Source organism: Nomascus leucogenys, chromosome 10 (genome assembly GCF_006542625.1).
Source record: "Nomascus leucogenys isolate Asia chromosome 10, Asia_NLE_v1, whole genome shotgun sequence".
NCBI classification, from domain to species: Eukaryota; Metazoa; Chordata; class Mammalia; order Primates; family Hylobatidae; genus Nomascus; species Nomascus leucogenys.
Window position 1 is genome coordinate 80,167,570 of NC_044390.1, and position 17,733 is coordinate 80,185,302.

A 17,733-nucleotide genomic window follows, 5' to 3' on the forward strand; every position below is an offset into this window, starting at 1 on the left:
TGGAGATGACCCTTAAATCTTGGTATTCACAGGGACAGACTAGATGGGCCACAAGCAGGGAACGACTCAACTTACGCCATCAAAATACCTCAAGAATGAACGCCGAGGAAACTTCCTCCAGTAAAAACATCACCATTGCTTTCCTAGTGGGCTTCCCAGGAAACACGTCTGTCACATATGTCAGCTAAATGTCATGTGTGAGCCTAGATGTTGGCAGGGGTGGGGATGCTATAAAGAAGAGTATTGGAATAATTGGTAAACTTTTCAGTATAAGAATGTATTTATGGCTGGACGCAGTGGCTTACACCTGTAATCCAACCACTTTGGGAGGTCGAGGCAGGCAGATCACTTGAGCCCAGGAGTTTGAGATCAGCCTGGGCAACATGGTGAGACCCTATCTGTACAAAAAATACAAAAATTAGCCAGACATGATGGTGTGTGTCTGTAGTCCCAGCTACTCAGGAAGCTGAGGCAGAAGAATCTCTTGAGCCTGAGAGGTTGAGGCTACAGTGAGCCGAGATTGTGCCACTGCACTCCAGCCTGGGTGACAGTGAGACTGTCTCAAAATATATATTTATACGATATTTATATAACAAACGTATATTTATTATATATGTTACATAAATTACATATTATGTAAATTATACAAAATTATATTTATTATATATGTTATAAGAGATGATAGCATTGTATCAATGCTAAAATTCTGAATTGGACCATTGTTCTGTGCTTCTGTAACACAATATTCTTGTTCTTAGGAGATATGGGTTGAAGCATTTAGGAGTAAAGGGACATAAATCATGCAGCATGCATTCAAATGGTTTAGGAATAAAAATACTCATGAAGGGCTGGGCATGGTGGCTCACACCTGTAATCCCAGCACTTTGGGTGGCTGAGGTGGGAAGACTGCTTGAGGCCAGGAGTTCGAGCTCAGCCTGGGCAACATGGTGACATCATGACTCCCGTTTCTACCAAAAAATTTTAAAAATGTAGCCAGGCATGGTGGTGCACGCCTATAGTCCCAGGTACTCAGGAGGCTGAAGTCGGAAGTTTGCTTGAGCTTGGGAGGGTAAGGCTGCAGTGAACTATAATCACGCCACTGCACTCCAGCCTGGGTGACAGAGCGAGACTCTGTCTCAAAAATAAAACAAAACAAAAACCTCCTGAAATGTGTAAATAGCAAGAAAATGAGGGGCAAATGTGGTAAAAATATAATGGGTAAAACGTCTAAGAAAGTTCTTTGTGAGCATCTTGTAAATTTTCTCAGCATTTCAAATGACTTCAAAATAAAGTGTTTTTTTTTTAAATAACAAATGAAGTACAGGCTTTGGAGTCAGGCAGTGTGTTAGTGTTAGAAACTAGCCTGACAACTTGCTAGCTGTGTGATCACGGGCAAATGTTTCCACCTCTGTGAGCCTCCATGTTCTCATCTGAAAAAGGAACCTTAAGACTATTTGTGCCCAGCCTGCCTACCTCTCGGTGTTACAGTAAAAGGTGGATAAGGGCAGGGAAGGCCCTTAATGAGCATGTGCATTAATCGAGGTTTTTCCAGAACCAACAGGGTATGTATGTTTATTTTGAGGTATTTATTTTAAGGAATTGGCTCATGTGATTGTGGAGGCTGGCAAATCCAAAATTGGCAGGGTAGACTGGCAGGTGGGAGACCCAGGAAGGAGTTGCTGCTGCAAGTGGAGGCCAAAGCAGTCTGCAGCCAAATTCCTTCTTTCTCGAGCGAGCTCAATCTTTATTCTATTAAGGCTTTCAACTGATTGAATCAGGCCCACCACCTCACAGATGATAATCCGCTTTACTCAAAAAAAAAAAGTCTACCAATGTAAATGTTAATCTCATCTTTAAAAATACCTTCACCAAAAGATCTAGGATAATGTTTGACCAAATATCTGGGTAGCTGGGCTCAGCCAAGTTGACACATAAAATTAACCATCCCAGTATGGAAGGGCCCTGGTCCCCCCTCTACATCTTGGGGATTTTTGCCTTCTCTGTGAATTACTATTGCTGGGCCAAGGCAGCTGGCTGGGAGTCCTCTGCGAGTTTTGTTTCCAAAGCTCTGGGTGTAGGAGTTGCACGTCTGTCTCCTTTCTAGCTCACGCACTTCGGGAGTGCTTTCTTGCCCTTGCGGGGCTGTGCAAGTGCTTCATACAGTCCCACGGCTGTCCACAAGTGTGCTGAGAAACTGGACACACAGAGGTTCCCACCCGCTGACCACCCCGGGGCCTGTGTTTACCCAGAAGCAGACCAAAACCTGAGTCCAGCTAGGTCCCTGCTTTGCTGTGTGTCCCTGAACAAGTCAGTTCCCTCTCTGGGTCTCTTTCTCCTCTCTGCTGCTCTCCCTGAATCTGAGTTCCCTGGCCACTGAGAACAGGGGGAAAGGGACAGAGCCTCAAAAGATGACCTGTGTCCGCCTGCTTCTAAGCACTTTGCAGGTATTATTTAATCATCAAGCTAATCCTATGAGAGAGCTGCCATTTTTCCCCAGCTTACAGATGGGGGAATTGAGGTGCAAAGAGGGCAGGTGATGTGCTCAAGGACAGATGTCTAGCAGGTATGAAGCCCTCACAATGCGGTTCTAGAGGCTGTTTGGTTAACCTCAAGTTTTGGGGAGCCCCTGAAGGGCTGGTCACCACGCTGCAGGGGACAGGGAAAGCCTCTGAGCTTGAGTCAGTTTTGATTTCCCTGCTGGGGTGCAGAAGTCAGTAAACCTTGCTGCAAGGGGCGGGGCAGAGCCTCTGAGCTTAGGTTAGTTTTGTTTCCCTGCCCCGGATGCAGGAGTTGGTAAACTCGCTGCAGTGGGTGGAGAGAGGCCTCTAGACTTCAGTTTCAGTTTCCTGGCTCTGGGCAGCAGCCGGATTTCCTCTGCTTCCCATCCTACCATTCACTGTCTTGCCGGCAGCCAGCTGGGAGCAATGGGAAACGGGGCGTCCCAGCTGTCCTCGGTGCCCGCTCAGAAGCTGGGCTGGTTTATCCAGGAATACCTGAAGCCCTACGAAGAGTGTCAGACAATGATCGACGACATGGTGAACATCATCTGTGACGTCCTGCAGGAACCCGAACAGTTCCCCCTGGTGCAGGGAGTGGCCATAGTGAGTCCAGGGCTAAGGTTGGGGCTCTGGGAGGCAGGAGATTCCATGGCGGCAGCAAGGCCGAGCTACTGGGTGCTGGGCGCCTATTATGTGCGAGGCCCACGCTTGGGTGGGATGTGGTGTAGGAGTCTCAGGCTCTGGAGCAGGCTCTTGCTGCAGAGCTGTGTGACACTGGGCAGGCTACTTAACCTCTCTGTGCCTCAGTCTCTGAATCTGTAAAATGGGGAGAGGCATAATACTCACTTCAGAGTATCGTAAGGCTTGAGCACATCATGTTCTTAGCAAAAGACTGGCACAAAGTGCTCAGTGAATTCACTGTGATTACTCACTGCGATTTTCTTCTGTCCTCTCCACAGTACAGAGGAGTAAACTTAGGGAGGCTAGAGAACTTTGTTCAAACTACCCAGGTTGCCTTGTGGTTTCTCCGCAGCAAGAAGGAGTGGCTTTTATCTGTTAGAAATATTTGGTTTTGTGGACACAAATCTCAGGACTGAGGCTGAAAATTCTGGACCTCTGGGGAGGAAGGGGTATTGGGGAGATGCCAGGACCCTAAAATTGGGGGCGTGGGGGTCCTGATGGCCCGACACTACCCTCTTACCCTCCTGCGCTGCTGATGTCCGTTCTGTGCTGCTGCCACACTTTTTGGTCTCTACCCCTTGCACACACCCGCTAGTGCCTCAATAAAGAAATCTAGATACGTTGTGTCCCCAGCCCTGGCCCAGGTCAGGAAGCTGAGGCGAGTTTGGTTAATAGCTATTGTCAGAACCGGGATTTTAAGCCTGGGTAATTGGCTTGAGGGCATGCATGTTTAACCACTACACTATCCTGCCTCTCAATATTTTTTTCCTCATGGAAGTAAAACAGAAAAAGTGTCCAGATCAAAGTGTCCAGCTTGATAGGTAGCCACAAACAATGTAACTGTGTAACCCCCACCCAGATCCAGAAACAAAACATTCTCAGCCCCCCAGAGCCCTGGCCCCCCAGTCCAGTCAGCACCTCCAAACCCAGGTAGGCAATCTCCTAACTTCTAACAGCATAGACACGTTTTGCCTGTTTTAAAATGTTTTACAATTATAGGGTGACCAACTATCCCAGTTCGTCCAGGATTGGGGTGTTTCCTGGGATGTGGGACTTTTGGTGCGAAAACTGGGAATGTAAACCAGGATGCATGGGTGACCCCTATATAAATGGCTCTGTGTGCTTTAGTGCGTGGTTTCTCTGACCTATGATGTTTATGAAATTTATGTTCTGGGGTGCAGTTGTTTATCTTTTCATTGTTGTGTCAATTCCATTATGTGAATATACCATATTTGTCCATTCTACTGTTTTTTTTAATTTTTACATAATTGTGCATATTTATATGGGGTACATGTGATAATTGGACACACGGATACAATGTGAAATGATCAGGGTAGTTAGGATATCCCTCACCTCAAACATTTATCATTTATTTGTGTTGAGAACAGTTCAGATATTCTCTTGTATTTAGAAATATATAATAAATTATTGTTAAATATAGTCACCCCATTGTGCTATCAAACACTAGAATTTATCCCTTCTATCTAACTGTATGTTTGTATCCATTAACCAACTTCTCTTCATTTCCTCCTCTACTTCCCAGCCTCTGGTAACTATGATCCTACTCTCTACTCCATGAGATCAACTTTTTTTAACTTCCACATAAACACATGCAATAATTGTCTTTCTATGCCTGACTTATTTCATTTAACATAATGACCTCTAGTTCCATCCACATTGCTGCAAATGACAGAATTCCATTCTTTTTGTGTCTGAATAGTATTCTGTTGTGTATATATATTACATTGTCTTTATCCATTCAGCTGCTGATGGATACGTTGGTTGATTCCGTATCTTGGCTTTTGTGAATAGTGCTGCGATAAACATAACGGTACAGTTATCCCTTTTTTGGATAAATACCTAGTAGTGGGATTGCTGGATCGAATGGCAGTGCCATTTTTATTTTTCTTAGAAACCTCCATACTGTTTTCAATAATGACTGTACTAATTTACATGCCCACCAACAGTGTGTGTAAGATTCCCTTTACTCCAAATCCTTGCTAGCATTTGTTATATTTTGTCTTTGATAATAGCTATTCTAACTGGGGTGAAATGGTATCTCATTGTGGTTTTGATTTGCATTTCCCTAGTGATTAGTGATGTCAAGCATTTTTTCATATACCCATTGGCCATTTTGTATGTCTTCTTTTGAGAAATGTCTATTTAGGTCCTTTGCCTGCTTTTTAATGGGATGGGTTGTTTTCTTTGCTGTTGAGTTGTTCAAGTTCCTTGTATATTCTGGATATTAAACCCTTGTTGGAAAAATAGTTTCCAAATATTTTCTCCCATTCTACAGCTTGCCTTTTCACTCTTAATTGTTCCCTTTGATGTGCAGAAGCTTTTTCATTTAATATAGTCCCAATTCTCTATTTTTTGTTTTTGTTGCCTGTGCTTTTGAAGTCTTAGCCACAAAATACTTGCATAGACCAATATCATGAAGCATTACTCTTCTGCTTTATTCTATTAATTTTATCATTTCAGGCCTTACATTTAACTCTTTAATCCATTTTTAGTTAATTTTTTATAAGATGAGAGATGGGGACCTAGTTTCATTCTTCTGCATATGGATATCCAGTTTTCCCAACACCATTTATTGAAGAGAGTATCCTTTCCCTAATGTGTGTTCATGGTGCTTTCTCAATCAGTTGGCTGTAAATTTGTGGATTTGTGGATTTGTTCTCTATTCTGTTTCTTTGGTCTATATGTCTGTTTTTATACTATAGCATGGTATATTTTGAAGTCACGTAGTGTGATGCCTCTAGCTTTGTTCTTTTTCCTCAGTATTTTTTTTTTTTTGGCTCTTTGAGATCTTTTGTGTTTCCATACAAATTTTAGGATTGTTTTTTCTATTTCTGTGAAAAAAATGTCACTGGTATTTATAAGGATTGCATTGATTCTGTAGATTGCTTTGGGTAGTATGGTTATTTTAACAATATTAATTCTTCCAATCCATGAGCATGGGATGTCTTTCCATTTGCTTGTGTCATCTTCAGTTTCTTTTATCAGTATTTTGTAGTTTTCATTGTAGAGATCTTTCACTTCCTTAGTTAAATGTATTCCTAGGTATTTTTGTTAAATACTGTAAGATTGCTTTCTTGATTTCTTTTTCAGCTAGTTCATTACTGATGTGTAGAATATGTTGGTATTTTGGTATGTTGGTATGGTATGTTGATTTTGGTATTTTGATTTTGTATACTGCAACTTTACGAAATTTATCAGTTCTAAGAGGTTTTCTTGGTGGAGTCTTTAGGTTTTTCTGTATAGAAGATCACGTGGTCTGCAAAGAGGGGCAATTTGACTTTTTCTTTTCCTATTTGGATGCCTTTTATTTCTTTATCTTGTGTGATCGCTTTGGATAGGACTTCCAGGATACAGGCTGAAAGCCTTTCCCAATTCAATATGATGTTAACTGTGGGTTTGTCATATATGGACTTTATTATGTTGAGGTATGTTCCTTACATGCCTAATTTGTTGAGGGTTTTTAGCATAAAGGGATGTTGAATTTTACCAAATGTTCTTCTACATCCACCAGGATAATCATATGATTTGTCCTTCATTATGTTGATGTGATGTGCAGATGTTCAACATTTGTTGACTTGCTCATGTTGACCCATCCTTGCATCCCTGGGATAAATTCCACTTGATCATGTGTTATCTTTTTGATGTATTGTTGAATTTGGTTTGCTAGCATTTTGTTGACAGTTTTTGTATGTACGTTCATCAGGGATATTGGCCTATAGTTTTCTTTTTTGTTGTGTCTTTGGTCTGGTTTTGGTATCAGGGTAATGCTGACTTCATAGAAGAGGTTAGGAATAATTCCTTCCTCTTCAATTTTTTTGGAATAGTTTGAGAAGAATTGGTGTTAATTCTTCTTTATAAGTTTGGTAGAATTCAGCAGTAAAGCCATCTGCTCCTGGGCTATTCTTTGTTGAGGAATTTTTTATTACTGATTCAATCTCCTCATTCATTATTGGTCTGTTCAGGTTTTCTGTTTCTTGCTGGATCAGTCTTAGTAGGTTGTATGTGTTCAGGAATTTATCCATTTCCTCTAGGCTTTCCGATTTGTTCACATGTAGTTGTTCCTGATAGTCTATAATGATCCCTCGTATTTCTGTGGTATCAATTTTAATGTCTCCTTTTTTATCCCTGATTTTATTTACTTGGGTCTTCTCTCTTTTTTTAGTCTATTTAGTCTAAGTAGCGGTTCATCCATTTTGTTTATCTTTTTAAGAAACCGACTTTTTATTTTGTTAATTTTTAGCCTCTATTGTGTTTAGTTCTGTTCTGATTTTTATTATTTCTTTCCTTCTACTAATTTTAGGTTTGGTTTATTCTTATAAGACATGTGAATTTTTCAGCTATTACTTCATTAAATAGATTTTCTATGCCTTTGCCCATCTCTTCTCCTAGATCTTTCCAAATTTAAATATTTGGTTGCTTTATGATTACCAATATGGCACATAGGCTTTCTTCACTCATTTTTATTTATTTTTCTCTCCTTTTGTCTGGCTGGATTATTTCAAAAGAACTGTCTTCAAGTTTAGAAATTCTTTCTTCTCCTTGACCTAGTCCATTGTTAAAGCAGTGAGTTGTATTTTTATTTTATTCATTGATTTCTTCAGTTTCAGGAATTCTGTTTGGTTCTTTTTAGCAATATCTATCTCTTTGTTGAGTTTCTCATTCAGAGCATAAATTATTTTCCTGATGTATTTGTATTGTTTAGCTGTGTTTTCTTGTATCTTACTGAATTTCTTTAATATCATTGTTTTGAATTTTTCTTAGCCATTGCATAGACATCATTTTCTTTGGGATCTGTACTAAATAATTATTGTGTTCCTTTGGAGGTGTTTCCCTTGCTTTTTCCTGTTTCTGTGTCCTTACAATGATATCAGCACAGCTAATGTACCAGTCACTTCTCCAATTTTATTTATTGACTTTCATAGGGAAAGACATTTTCCTCTGCTGGGCATGACGGCTCATGCCTATAATCCCAGTGACTCAGGAGGCTGAGGTGGGAAGATTGCTTCTGGCAGGAATTTGAGGTTACGGTGAGATATGATTGTGCCGCTATGCTCCAGCCTAGGTGACAGAGCAAGACCCTGTCTCTAAAAAATTAAATAAAAATAAAATAAAAAGATGTTTTCCTGTAGATGTGTCTGTAGTGTTGGCTGAGTGGAGCGCTTTGGCTTTGATTCTGTGTGGGCACAGTTAGTGGAGCCTCCATATGATTTCATTAGCATCAGTGTTGTCTGTGAGCTCCTCAGTGGCTGACAGTGTAGTTGTTAATGGGGTCTGTGGAAAGGCTGTGCTGGGAACAGGGACATCAGGCAGGTTGGTCTTCGAGCACCAGTGGTGACAGCGGTATGCCAGGCATGCTGGTCCTCAGGCCCCCAGGCAGTGTATGTGGGTGCCAGTGCTGGTGTGTCCAGGTGGACAGGGTATCAGACTTCAAGATGACATGTTCGGGTGCCAGGGGTAGCAGCAGTGGACTGAACAGGCAGGTCCTTGGGCCACAGGCATCAGTGATGGCAAGCTGGGTAGGCTGGTCCCCAGGCCCTTGGGAGACACATGTGGTCACTAGTGGCAGGCAGAGTGGGCCCATCCTTAGGCTTCTGGATGGTGTGTGCCTGTGCTGCTGGTGGTAAACAGGATGGGTTAATCTCCTGGCCCCTGGGCAGCACATGCGGATGCTGGCGGCAGGTGGGGCGAGCCTGTCCTCAGGTTCCCTAATGGTGTGTGCAGGTGCTGGCAGCAGGTGGGACATTTGACCCCCATACCCCCAGATACGCACAGGCACCAGCAACAATGGCAGGTGGGGCGATCCTATCCTCAGGCCCTGGGACAGTAAGCACAGGTGCTGGTGGTGGCAAGTGGGGCAGTTCAATCCATTTCTATTGCCAATGGCCATTTGAGTCACCTCCAGGTTGGGGCTAGTATGAAAAGTGTTACTATGAGCATCCCAGTCAGGTCTTTGTGGGGCAAATGGATGCCTGCCACTCAATGTTAAGAGCATTTTTGGCTTTTACTTGAGTTGAGAAATACCACTGCCTGCTAGAGATCCCTGTAACCCCAGAATCTAGAGTCTCATATCTGCTTCTTTGTCACTGGCAGGGTGGCTCCTATGGACGGAAAACAGTCTTAAGAGGCAACTCCGATGGTACCCTCGTCCTCTTCTTCAGTAACTTAAAACAATTCCAGGATCAGAAGAGAATCCAACGTGACATCCTCGATAAAACTGGGGATAAGCTGACGTTCTGTCTGTCCACGAAGTGGATGGAAAACAGTTTCGAGATCCAGAAGTCCCATGATGGGTTCACTCTCCAGGTGTTCACAAAAAATCAGAGAATCTCTTTCGAGGTGCTGGCCACCTTCAACGCTCTGAGTAAGCATTGCTGGGTGTCGGGGGAGAAAAGCCAAAGAAGGGGGTGCCAGACAGCCCTGTGCAACCTCTAGGCCATGGGTGGGATAGATACCACTGCTGCTTTAAAAAATGGGAGACCATGGACCCTCAGGAGAGAAGAATCCCTTCTACCGTGGACTCGCTGTCTTCTCTGGAACTAACTTCTCCCCCATACCCTGATTGTCTTTGGAGAAAATGTTCTGGATTCTAGAATCTAAGGCAGACCCTTTTAAGCCATACTGTATACATAAATCACCTGGAACCTTGTTAAAATGCAGATCCTGACTCAGGAGGTCTGAGTCAGGGCCCAGGATTTCATATTTCTAGCCAGCTCCATGATGAGCTGCTGGTCCGCAGATCACGCTTGCAGGTTTTGACCAGAGTCGGTGTTGGTTAAAGTGAGAGGATGAGGCAGACATCTGGGAAAAGTCCAGCTGGGGCAAGCATTTGAAGTCTGCCTTCCTACCAGGTCAAAATCAAGGCAACAACCTTCCATAGATAACTATCAAAGCTTGAGGGGGTGCCTTGAACCCAACTCCTAAATCCCCAAGACCTGTCCACCTCTTGTGTCTCCTGTCTCAGCAAACATTCCCACACTCTTGCTTATTGTTAAAGTAACCTCTGCTTACCAGGCTTCTGGTTTAATAAAAGATGGCTAGAGTGACTCCATCTTAAAGCAAGTAGCTAGGCACTCACAAGGAACCTACAGGCTTAATACTTGGAAATAGCCACAGTCTAAGCTGACCACCAATTATAATTGCAGAATATTTAAGGCCATACAAAACATCTCCCACTAAACCTACAAAATGTCCACATGTCCTAAAAGTTCAGCCCACTTAAAGGCAGCACTAATGAGCAGGCTTAGGTTGAAGGATTAATGGTCATCAATATCACTGTTAAGAAGAAAATTCTTGACCAAATTGAGTTTAATGGAGTTTAACTGAGCAGACAATTCACGAATCTAGAAGCCTCCCGAGCCAGAGTAGGTTCAGAGAGTCTTGAACACAGCCACGTGATGGAAGAAGATTTATGGACAGGAAAAGGAAAGTGATGTACTGAAAATGAAAGTGAGGTACAGAAACATTCAGACTGGTTATAGCTCAGCACTGGCCTTATTTGAACCAGATTTGAACAGTTGGCCACCTTTGATTGGCCGAAACTCAGTGATTGGCACAAGAGTAGGTTGCAGTCTGTTTACACATCCTTTAGTTATACTTCATCATGTACAGAGAAATTTTAGGCCAAACTTAAAATATGTAAGGAGGCAGCTTTAGGCTAAACTTGATTTAACAGCACCAATATCCCCTACCTTTAGTGAGCACATCTGCACATTCCAATTTTAATTACAGCTCCTTACAATTTCTTATAAACAAAGACACTAACAAAGAATGGCGCATTCCTCCTTCTCCTTTCTGAGGATGTCCTACCCTGTAACAAAGTTGTTTCTAATAAATTTGCTTCTTTCACCATACTCTGTGCTTGCCTTGAACTCTTTCCTGCATGAGCTCCAAGAACCCTCTCTTGGGATCTGAATCAGGACCCTCTTTTCCAGCAACGCTATCACCTGTAAACCAAAAGTATCTGAGACAGGTCTCAATCTATTTAGAAAGTATATTTGCCAAGGTGAAGGATGTGCCCATGACACAGCCTCAGGAAGTTCTGATGGCATGTACCCAAGGTGGTCAGGGTACAGCTTGGGTGTATACTGGTATGGTTTGGCTGTGTCCCCACCAAATCTCATCTTGAATTGTAGCTCCCACAATTTCCACGTCATGGGAGGGAGCCAGTGGGGGGTAATTGAATCATGGAGCAGGTATTTCCCATGCTGTTCTCATGATAATGAATAAATCTCACGAGATCTGATGGTATCATAAAGGGGAGTTCCCCTGCACAAGCTCTCTCTGGCCTGCCACCATGTAACATGTCCCTTGCTCTTCCACCATGATTATGAGGCCTCCCCAGCCATGTGGAACTGTGAGTCAAGCAAACCTCTTTCCTTTGTAAACTACTCAGTCTCGGGTTGTCTTTATTAACAGAATGAGAACAGACTAATACAATACATTTTAGGGAGACATGAGACATCAATCAATGCATGTAAGATGTACATTGGTTTGGTTTGGAAAGGCAGGACAACTCAAAGTGGGGACTTCCAGGTCATTGGTAGATTTAAAGATTTTCTGATTGGCAATTGATGGAAAGAGTTATCATCAATAGAAGGGAATATCTGGGTTATGATGATAAGGGGTTGTGGAGACCAAAGTTTTATCATGCAGCTGAAGCCTCCAGGTAGCAGACTTCAGAGAGAATAGACTGTAAATGTTTCTTATCAGACAAGAGACTGTTCTATCACTAATTCCAAAAGAGAGGGAGGTATCATGAGGCATGTCCAGCTTCTCCTTCCCATCATGGCCTGAACTGGTTTTTCAGGTCAACTTTGGAATGCCTTTGCTGAGAGGAGGGGTCCGTTCAGATGATTGGGGGGCTTAGAATTTTATTTTTGGTTTATACACCTAAGCCAGGATTGTATCTCCAACTCCCCCACCTCCTCACTCACAGCCCATCACTAAGTCCTGCCAGTTCTGCCTGGCAGGACTTGCTCCTAAATCTGCATCATTTCTCTCCCTTCCCACTGCTACTTCCCTGGTCAACGTCACCACCAGGGTTGGGGCAATGGCTTCCTAATTGTCTCCCTGCCTCCTGTCTCACTCCACCCTGCAGCTGGTGCTCTCTTTCCGTGCACAAATATTGTGTCACACACTCTGCCTCTAATGGCTTTTCACTGCATTTAGGAAGTTGACCAAAAAGGCCAAAGTCTGTAAAATATTTTAAGAGGATTTTCTGAGCCAAATATGAGGACCATGACCTGTGACACAATCTCAGGAGTTTCTGAGAATATGTGCCCCGGGTGATTAGGTTACAGCTTGATTTGTATACATTTTAGGGGGACAGAATTTACAGGCAGAAACGTAAATCAGTACACTTAAGGTATGCATTGGTTCAGCCTGGAAAGGCAAAATGTCTCAAAGCAGGGTCTTCCAGGACATAGGTGGTTATAAAGATTTCCTGATTAGCAGTTGGTTGAAGGAGTTCAGCTTAAGAAAAGGGGAGTTGTGGAAGACAAAGTTCTTATTACGTAGATGAAGCCTCCAGGTAGCAGGCTTCAAGGAGAATAGGTGGTAAATGTCCCTTATCAGACCTTAAAGATGTCAGACGACTAGTTAAAATCTCTCCTGAATCAGGAAAAGATCTGGAAGGGGAAGGGGATTCTCCACAGAATGTGAATTTTTCCATAGGACACAGCTTTGCAGGGCCATTCCAAAATATGTCAAAGAAATATATTTTGGGGAGGCCGGGCATGGTGGCTCACTCTTGTAATCCCAGCACTTTGGGAGGCCGAGGCGGGCGGACCATGAGGTCAGGAGATCGAGACCACGGTGAAACCCCATCTCTACTAAAAAAATACAAAAAATTAGCCAGGCGTGGTGGCGGGCACCTGTAGTCCCAGCTACTCGGAGAGGCTGAGGCAGGAGAATGGCGTGAACCCAGGAGGCGGAGCTTGCAGTGAGCTGAGATCGCGCCACTGCACTCCAGCCTGGGCAACAGAGCAAGACTCCGTCTCAAAAAAAAAAAAAAAAAAAAGAAACATATTTTGGGGTAAAATACTTTTGATTTCCTTTAGGGCCTGTTATCTGTCAGGTGATGCCGGAGTTATGTTGGAATTTGGTGTCATACTGCTACAAAGAGTCTGTTCTGTCAGTCTTGGGATCTCTGTTTTAATGTTAGTGTTTGTCAATTGTGCCCGAATTCCAAAGGGAGGAGGGTATAATGAGGTGTCTGAGCTCCTCCTTCCCATCATGAACCTGAACTAGTTTTTCAGATTTCTTTGGGGGTTCCCCTTGGCCAAGAGAGGGGTTCATTCAGTAGGTTGGGAAGGGTTAGAATTTTACTTTTAGTTTACAAGGATAAGGATCAAACTCCTCAGCAGGACAGGACTTTGATGATCTGGCAGCCCCTACTTACTTACCTCTCCAGCTGTACCACTCACCACCAACTAACTCTCTATGCTGCAGCCACTCTGGCCTTCCCTGAGCTCCTCAAACCCACATGATGCTAGCTCAACTTGAGACTTTTGCCCATACTGTTCCTTTGCCTGGAAGATACTTCCCCCAGCCTTTTATTTTTTGATAACTCCAACTCATCCTTTAAGTCCTTTGGCTCTCTACGTCTGGGTTAGATACACTTTCCACATGCTCCATTAGCAATTTGTGCTTTCTGAATCATGAGATTTATCACTTTGCAAACCCCAAATATCTGAGACAGGTCTCAGTTAGTTTAGAAAGTTTATTTTGCCAAGGTTGAGGATGCGCACCTGTAACACAGCCTCAGGAGGTCCTGATGACATTCGCCCAAGGCGCTCAGAGCACAATTTGGTTTTTTACATTTTAGGGAAACCTGAGACATTAATCAACATATGTAAGATGAACAATGGTTCACTCCAGAAAGGCAGGACAACTCAAAGCAAAGTGGGGCAACTCAAAGTGAGGAGAGGGCTTCCAGATCATAGGTAGATAAGAGACCAATGGTTGCATTCCTCTGAGTTTCTGATTAACCTCTTCCAAAGGAGGCAATCAAATACGCATTTATTTCAGTGAGCAGAGGGATGACTTTGAATAGAATGGGAGGCAGGTTTGTCCTAAGAAGTTCCCAGCTTGACTTTTCCCTTTAACTGAGTGATTTTGGGGCCCCAAGATTTATTTTCCTTTCACAACTTATATGGAAATAATGTATTTAGCTTTCTCCTCTCCTAGACTATAAGCTCCATGAGGACAGGTATCATGAGTATCTTGTTCTTCTATGGTCTCTAGTACAATGTTCATTATTAATAATAGTTGTTGGATGGATGGATGGATGGATCATGATGGATAAATGGATGGAAGGTAAATGGATGGAAAAATGAATGTAGACGGATGGATGGATAGATAGATATTAAATATATGTATATATTTATGGATGAGGTAGATAGATGGATAGTCTCAAGCACAAAGCATAGTCTCAAGTACAGGTGCACATACAATCACAAACTTAAACAATTCCAGGCTGGGCACAGTGGTTCATGCCTATAATCCCAGCACTTTGGGAGGCTGAGGCAAGAGGATTACTTGAGGTCAGGAGTTTAAGACCAGCCTGGGCAACATAGTGAAACCCCATGTCTACAAAAGAATTAAAAATTAGATGTGGTGGCATGCACCTGTATTCCTAGCTACTGGGGAGACTGAGGCAGGAGGATCACTTGAGCACAGGAGTTCAAGGTTGCAGTGAGCTATTATTACACCACTATACTCCAGCCTGGGCAATGGAGCAAGATCTTGTCAAGAGAAAAAAAAAAAAAAGAAAAGAAAAGGGGAGGGGAGGGGAAGGGAAAATTCCCAAGCTGAAACTTAAGCCATCATTAAACAAGTGGGGAAACAGAAAAGCCCAGGTCTTCTAAGCCCATGGCCAGGGTACCTTCCATCATCTATAGTTTTAAGGAATTTCTGGGTTACCAGGAACCATGAAGAACAATTAGCCCAGGCATCACTGGTAAGGAGGAGACATACAGACATCCTGATAACTCACATTCACAGAAAGGTGGCCTGGCTTGGGGAAACATGTACCAGTTTGGGAGGTTGGCAGTTCTGAGTTCTTATCCTGGTCCTACTACTCACTTATGCCTGCCAGCTGTACAGTCAGAATAGAAACTAGATTCCAGGGCCATTAGGATGCTCAGGGTTGGGGGTGGCGGCCTGCTTCAAACAAGGGCTGGAGTCAAGGAGGGAGACAGGTGCATCATAATTCTCATAGGAAAGTCCTCTCTTCCTGTTCCAAGTGCCATGCTGAGAGACCTGGCCAGAGCGCCCTCTACTGGGTTCACCCCATCATGCAAGGATGGTGTGAGAATGAGAAATAAGCTCTTCCCCACATGTGCTACCCAGAAGCTGCCACTAGATGGTGGTAGAGCTGCACATTCCAAATTATTATAAGCTCCTTTTTCTGCAAGGAAACACAGGGTCACTTTCTGAGAAAAGCAACCTACAGGGGAATTGGTAACTTGCTTTTTTTGTTGTTGTTTTTTTTAACTAAACATTAGCCTAACTAATCTGGCCTATTTTTACCCCAGGTCCAGGCTGGCTCTCTCCAATTCTGCATCTCTTTCCACCACTGTGTGCCACTACAACTCTCCCCCTAGGGCCTTTGACCCAAAGCAAGAAGTACCTATTTACTCGACTGGCTGGTATTTCCATTATCCTCATCTGTAAATTAGTAATTGCAATTGCACTTGCCAGCTAAGAATCTTGTGAGGCTTGTATGTTTCACTGTACATAAAAGGCTTAGAGTAAACACACCATAAACGTTAGCTATTTATTATCATTATGGGGGAAGATAGAATGCTCTTTCCATCAACCTCCCCGCATGCCAAGTGCCCAGAACCATGCCTAGGGAGTCAGTAAATATCCACTGGGGTGTATGAAAGGAACAAACTAGCTGCTTTCTCCTGGTTTCTTATCTAAATGTGTTTATGGGCCAGTGTGCTGGCTCACATCTGTAATTCCAACATTTTGGAAGGCCAAGGTGGGAGGATCACTTAAGGCCAGGAGTTCAAGACCAGCCTGGGCATCATAGTAAGATTCTGTCTCCAAAAAAAAAGCCAAACATGGTGGCACATGCCTGTGGTCCCAGGTACTCAGAAGGCTGAGGCAGGAGGATCACTTGAGCCTTGAAATATATTTGAGGGTACAGTGAGCTATGATTGTGCCATTGCTGTCCAGCCTGAACAACAGAGAAGACTCTGTCTCTAAAAGTAAGAATAATGATGAAACAAACCCAGTAGTCCCGTAGACCGTTTTTTGTTTGTTTTTGTTTCTGTTTGTTTGGTTGTTTTTTTTGTGGGGGGGAGGGCTGTTTTGTTTTTTAATGAACATAGAAATTGACCCTTCTGATCTTAAAGCTTAAAACTTACATTTGTTTTATCTAAGTTCCTTCCTCAGAAAAGGAACCTCAGACCTCTCAAAAAGTATCAAAGAGGCCAGGCACAGTGGCTCACGCCTGTAATCCCAGCATTTTGGGAGGCTGAGGCGGGCGGATCACGAGGTCAGGAGATCGAAACCATCCTGGCTAACATGGTGAAACCCCGTCTCTACTAAAAGTCCAAAAAAAATTAGCCAGGCGTGGTGGTGGGCGCCTGTAGTCCCAGCTACTCGGGAGGCTGAGGCAGGAGAATGGCATGAACCTGGGAGGCGGAGCTTGCAGTGAGCCGAGATCGCACCACTGCACTCCAGCCTGGGCGACACATTGAGACTCCATCTCAAAAAAAAAAAAAAAAAAAAAAAAAATCAAAGAACTGAAACTCACTAGTCACTGCATCCAGATGATGGGATGTCAAATCCCTTATTCCTCATGATTACCTCCTTACCCCTCCCTAATTCCCATTTTCCCACACATAGTTACATTTCTTCCCTGCTATATAGAACCCTAACTTTAATCTGTCAGGGAGAAGGATTTGAGACTGATCTCCCATCTCCTCAGCTGCAGCACCTGATTAAAGCCTTCTTCTTGGCAACACTTGTTGTTTCGGCCATTGGCTTTCTATGTGGTGAGCAGCAGGACCTAGACTGAACCCCTGGTGTTTCAGTAACAGTAATCAATCAATAAATGTGTTTATTTTATTTTTATTTTTATTTTGAGACAAAGTCTCACTCTGTCACCCAGGCTGGAGTGCAGTGGTGCAATTATGGCCTAGTGCAACATCCATCTCTCAGGTTCAAGGAGTTCATGTGCCTTAGCCTCCTGAGTAGCTGGGATTACAGGCACCTGCCACCACGCCCAGCTAATTTTTGTATTTTTAGTAGAGATGGGATTTCATCATGTTGGCCAGGCTGGTCTCAAACTCCTGGCCTCAGGTGATCCGCCTGCCTCAGCCTCCCAAAGTGCTGGGATTACAGACATGAGCCACCGTGCCTGGCTAAATAAATGTGTTTATAAACAGTGGAACTCAGCTAGCAAGAATGGAAACCCATTGATTAAACCAGCCCCTGTCCCCAGACCTCCAGGGCCCTGCTGCCACCTTGCCTGCCTCCTCAAAGTCCCTGTACCCTGACACTCTGAAGTAAAATATTC

General features: G+C 43.5%; 1 protein-coding gene across 2 annotated transcripts in view; it reads left to right on the forward strand.

Annotated features, from left to right (window-relative positions):
* The first annotated feature begins 2,875 nt into the window (after positions 1–2,875).
* OAS2 (2'-5'-oligoadenylate synthetase 2) overlaps positions 2,876–17,733 on the forward strand; it is a 31,756-nt gene continuing 16,898 nt past the window's right edge. The window contains exons 1-2 of one of the 2 annotated variants that reach the window (XM_030821445.1): positions 2,876–3,101; positions 9,291–9,561. In XM_030821445.1, the coding sequence (XP_030677305.1) occupies positions 2,925–3,101; positions 9,291–9,561 (448 nt within the window). In that variant the 5' untranslated portion in view covers positions 2,876–2,924. The remainder of the gene's footprint in view (positions 3,102–9,290; positions 9,562–17,733) is intronic. The other variant, XM_003274422.3, reaches the window with a different exon arrangement.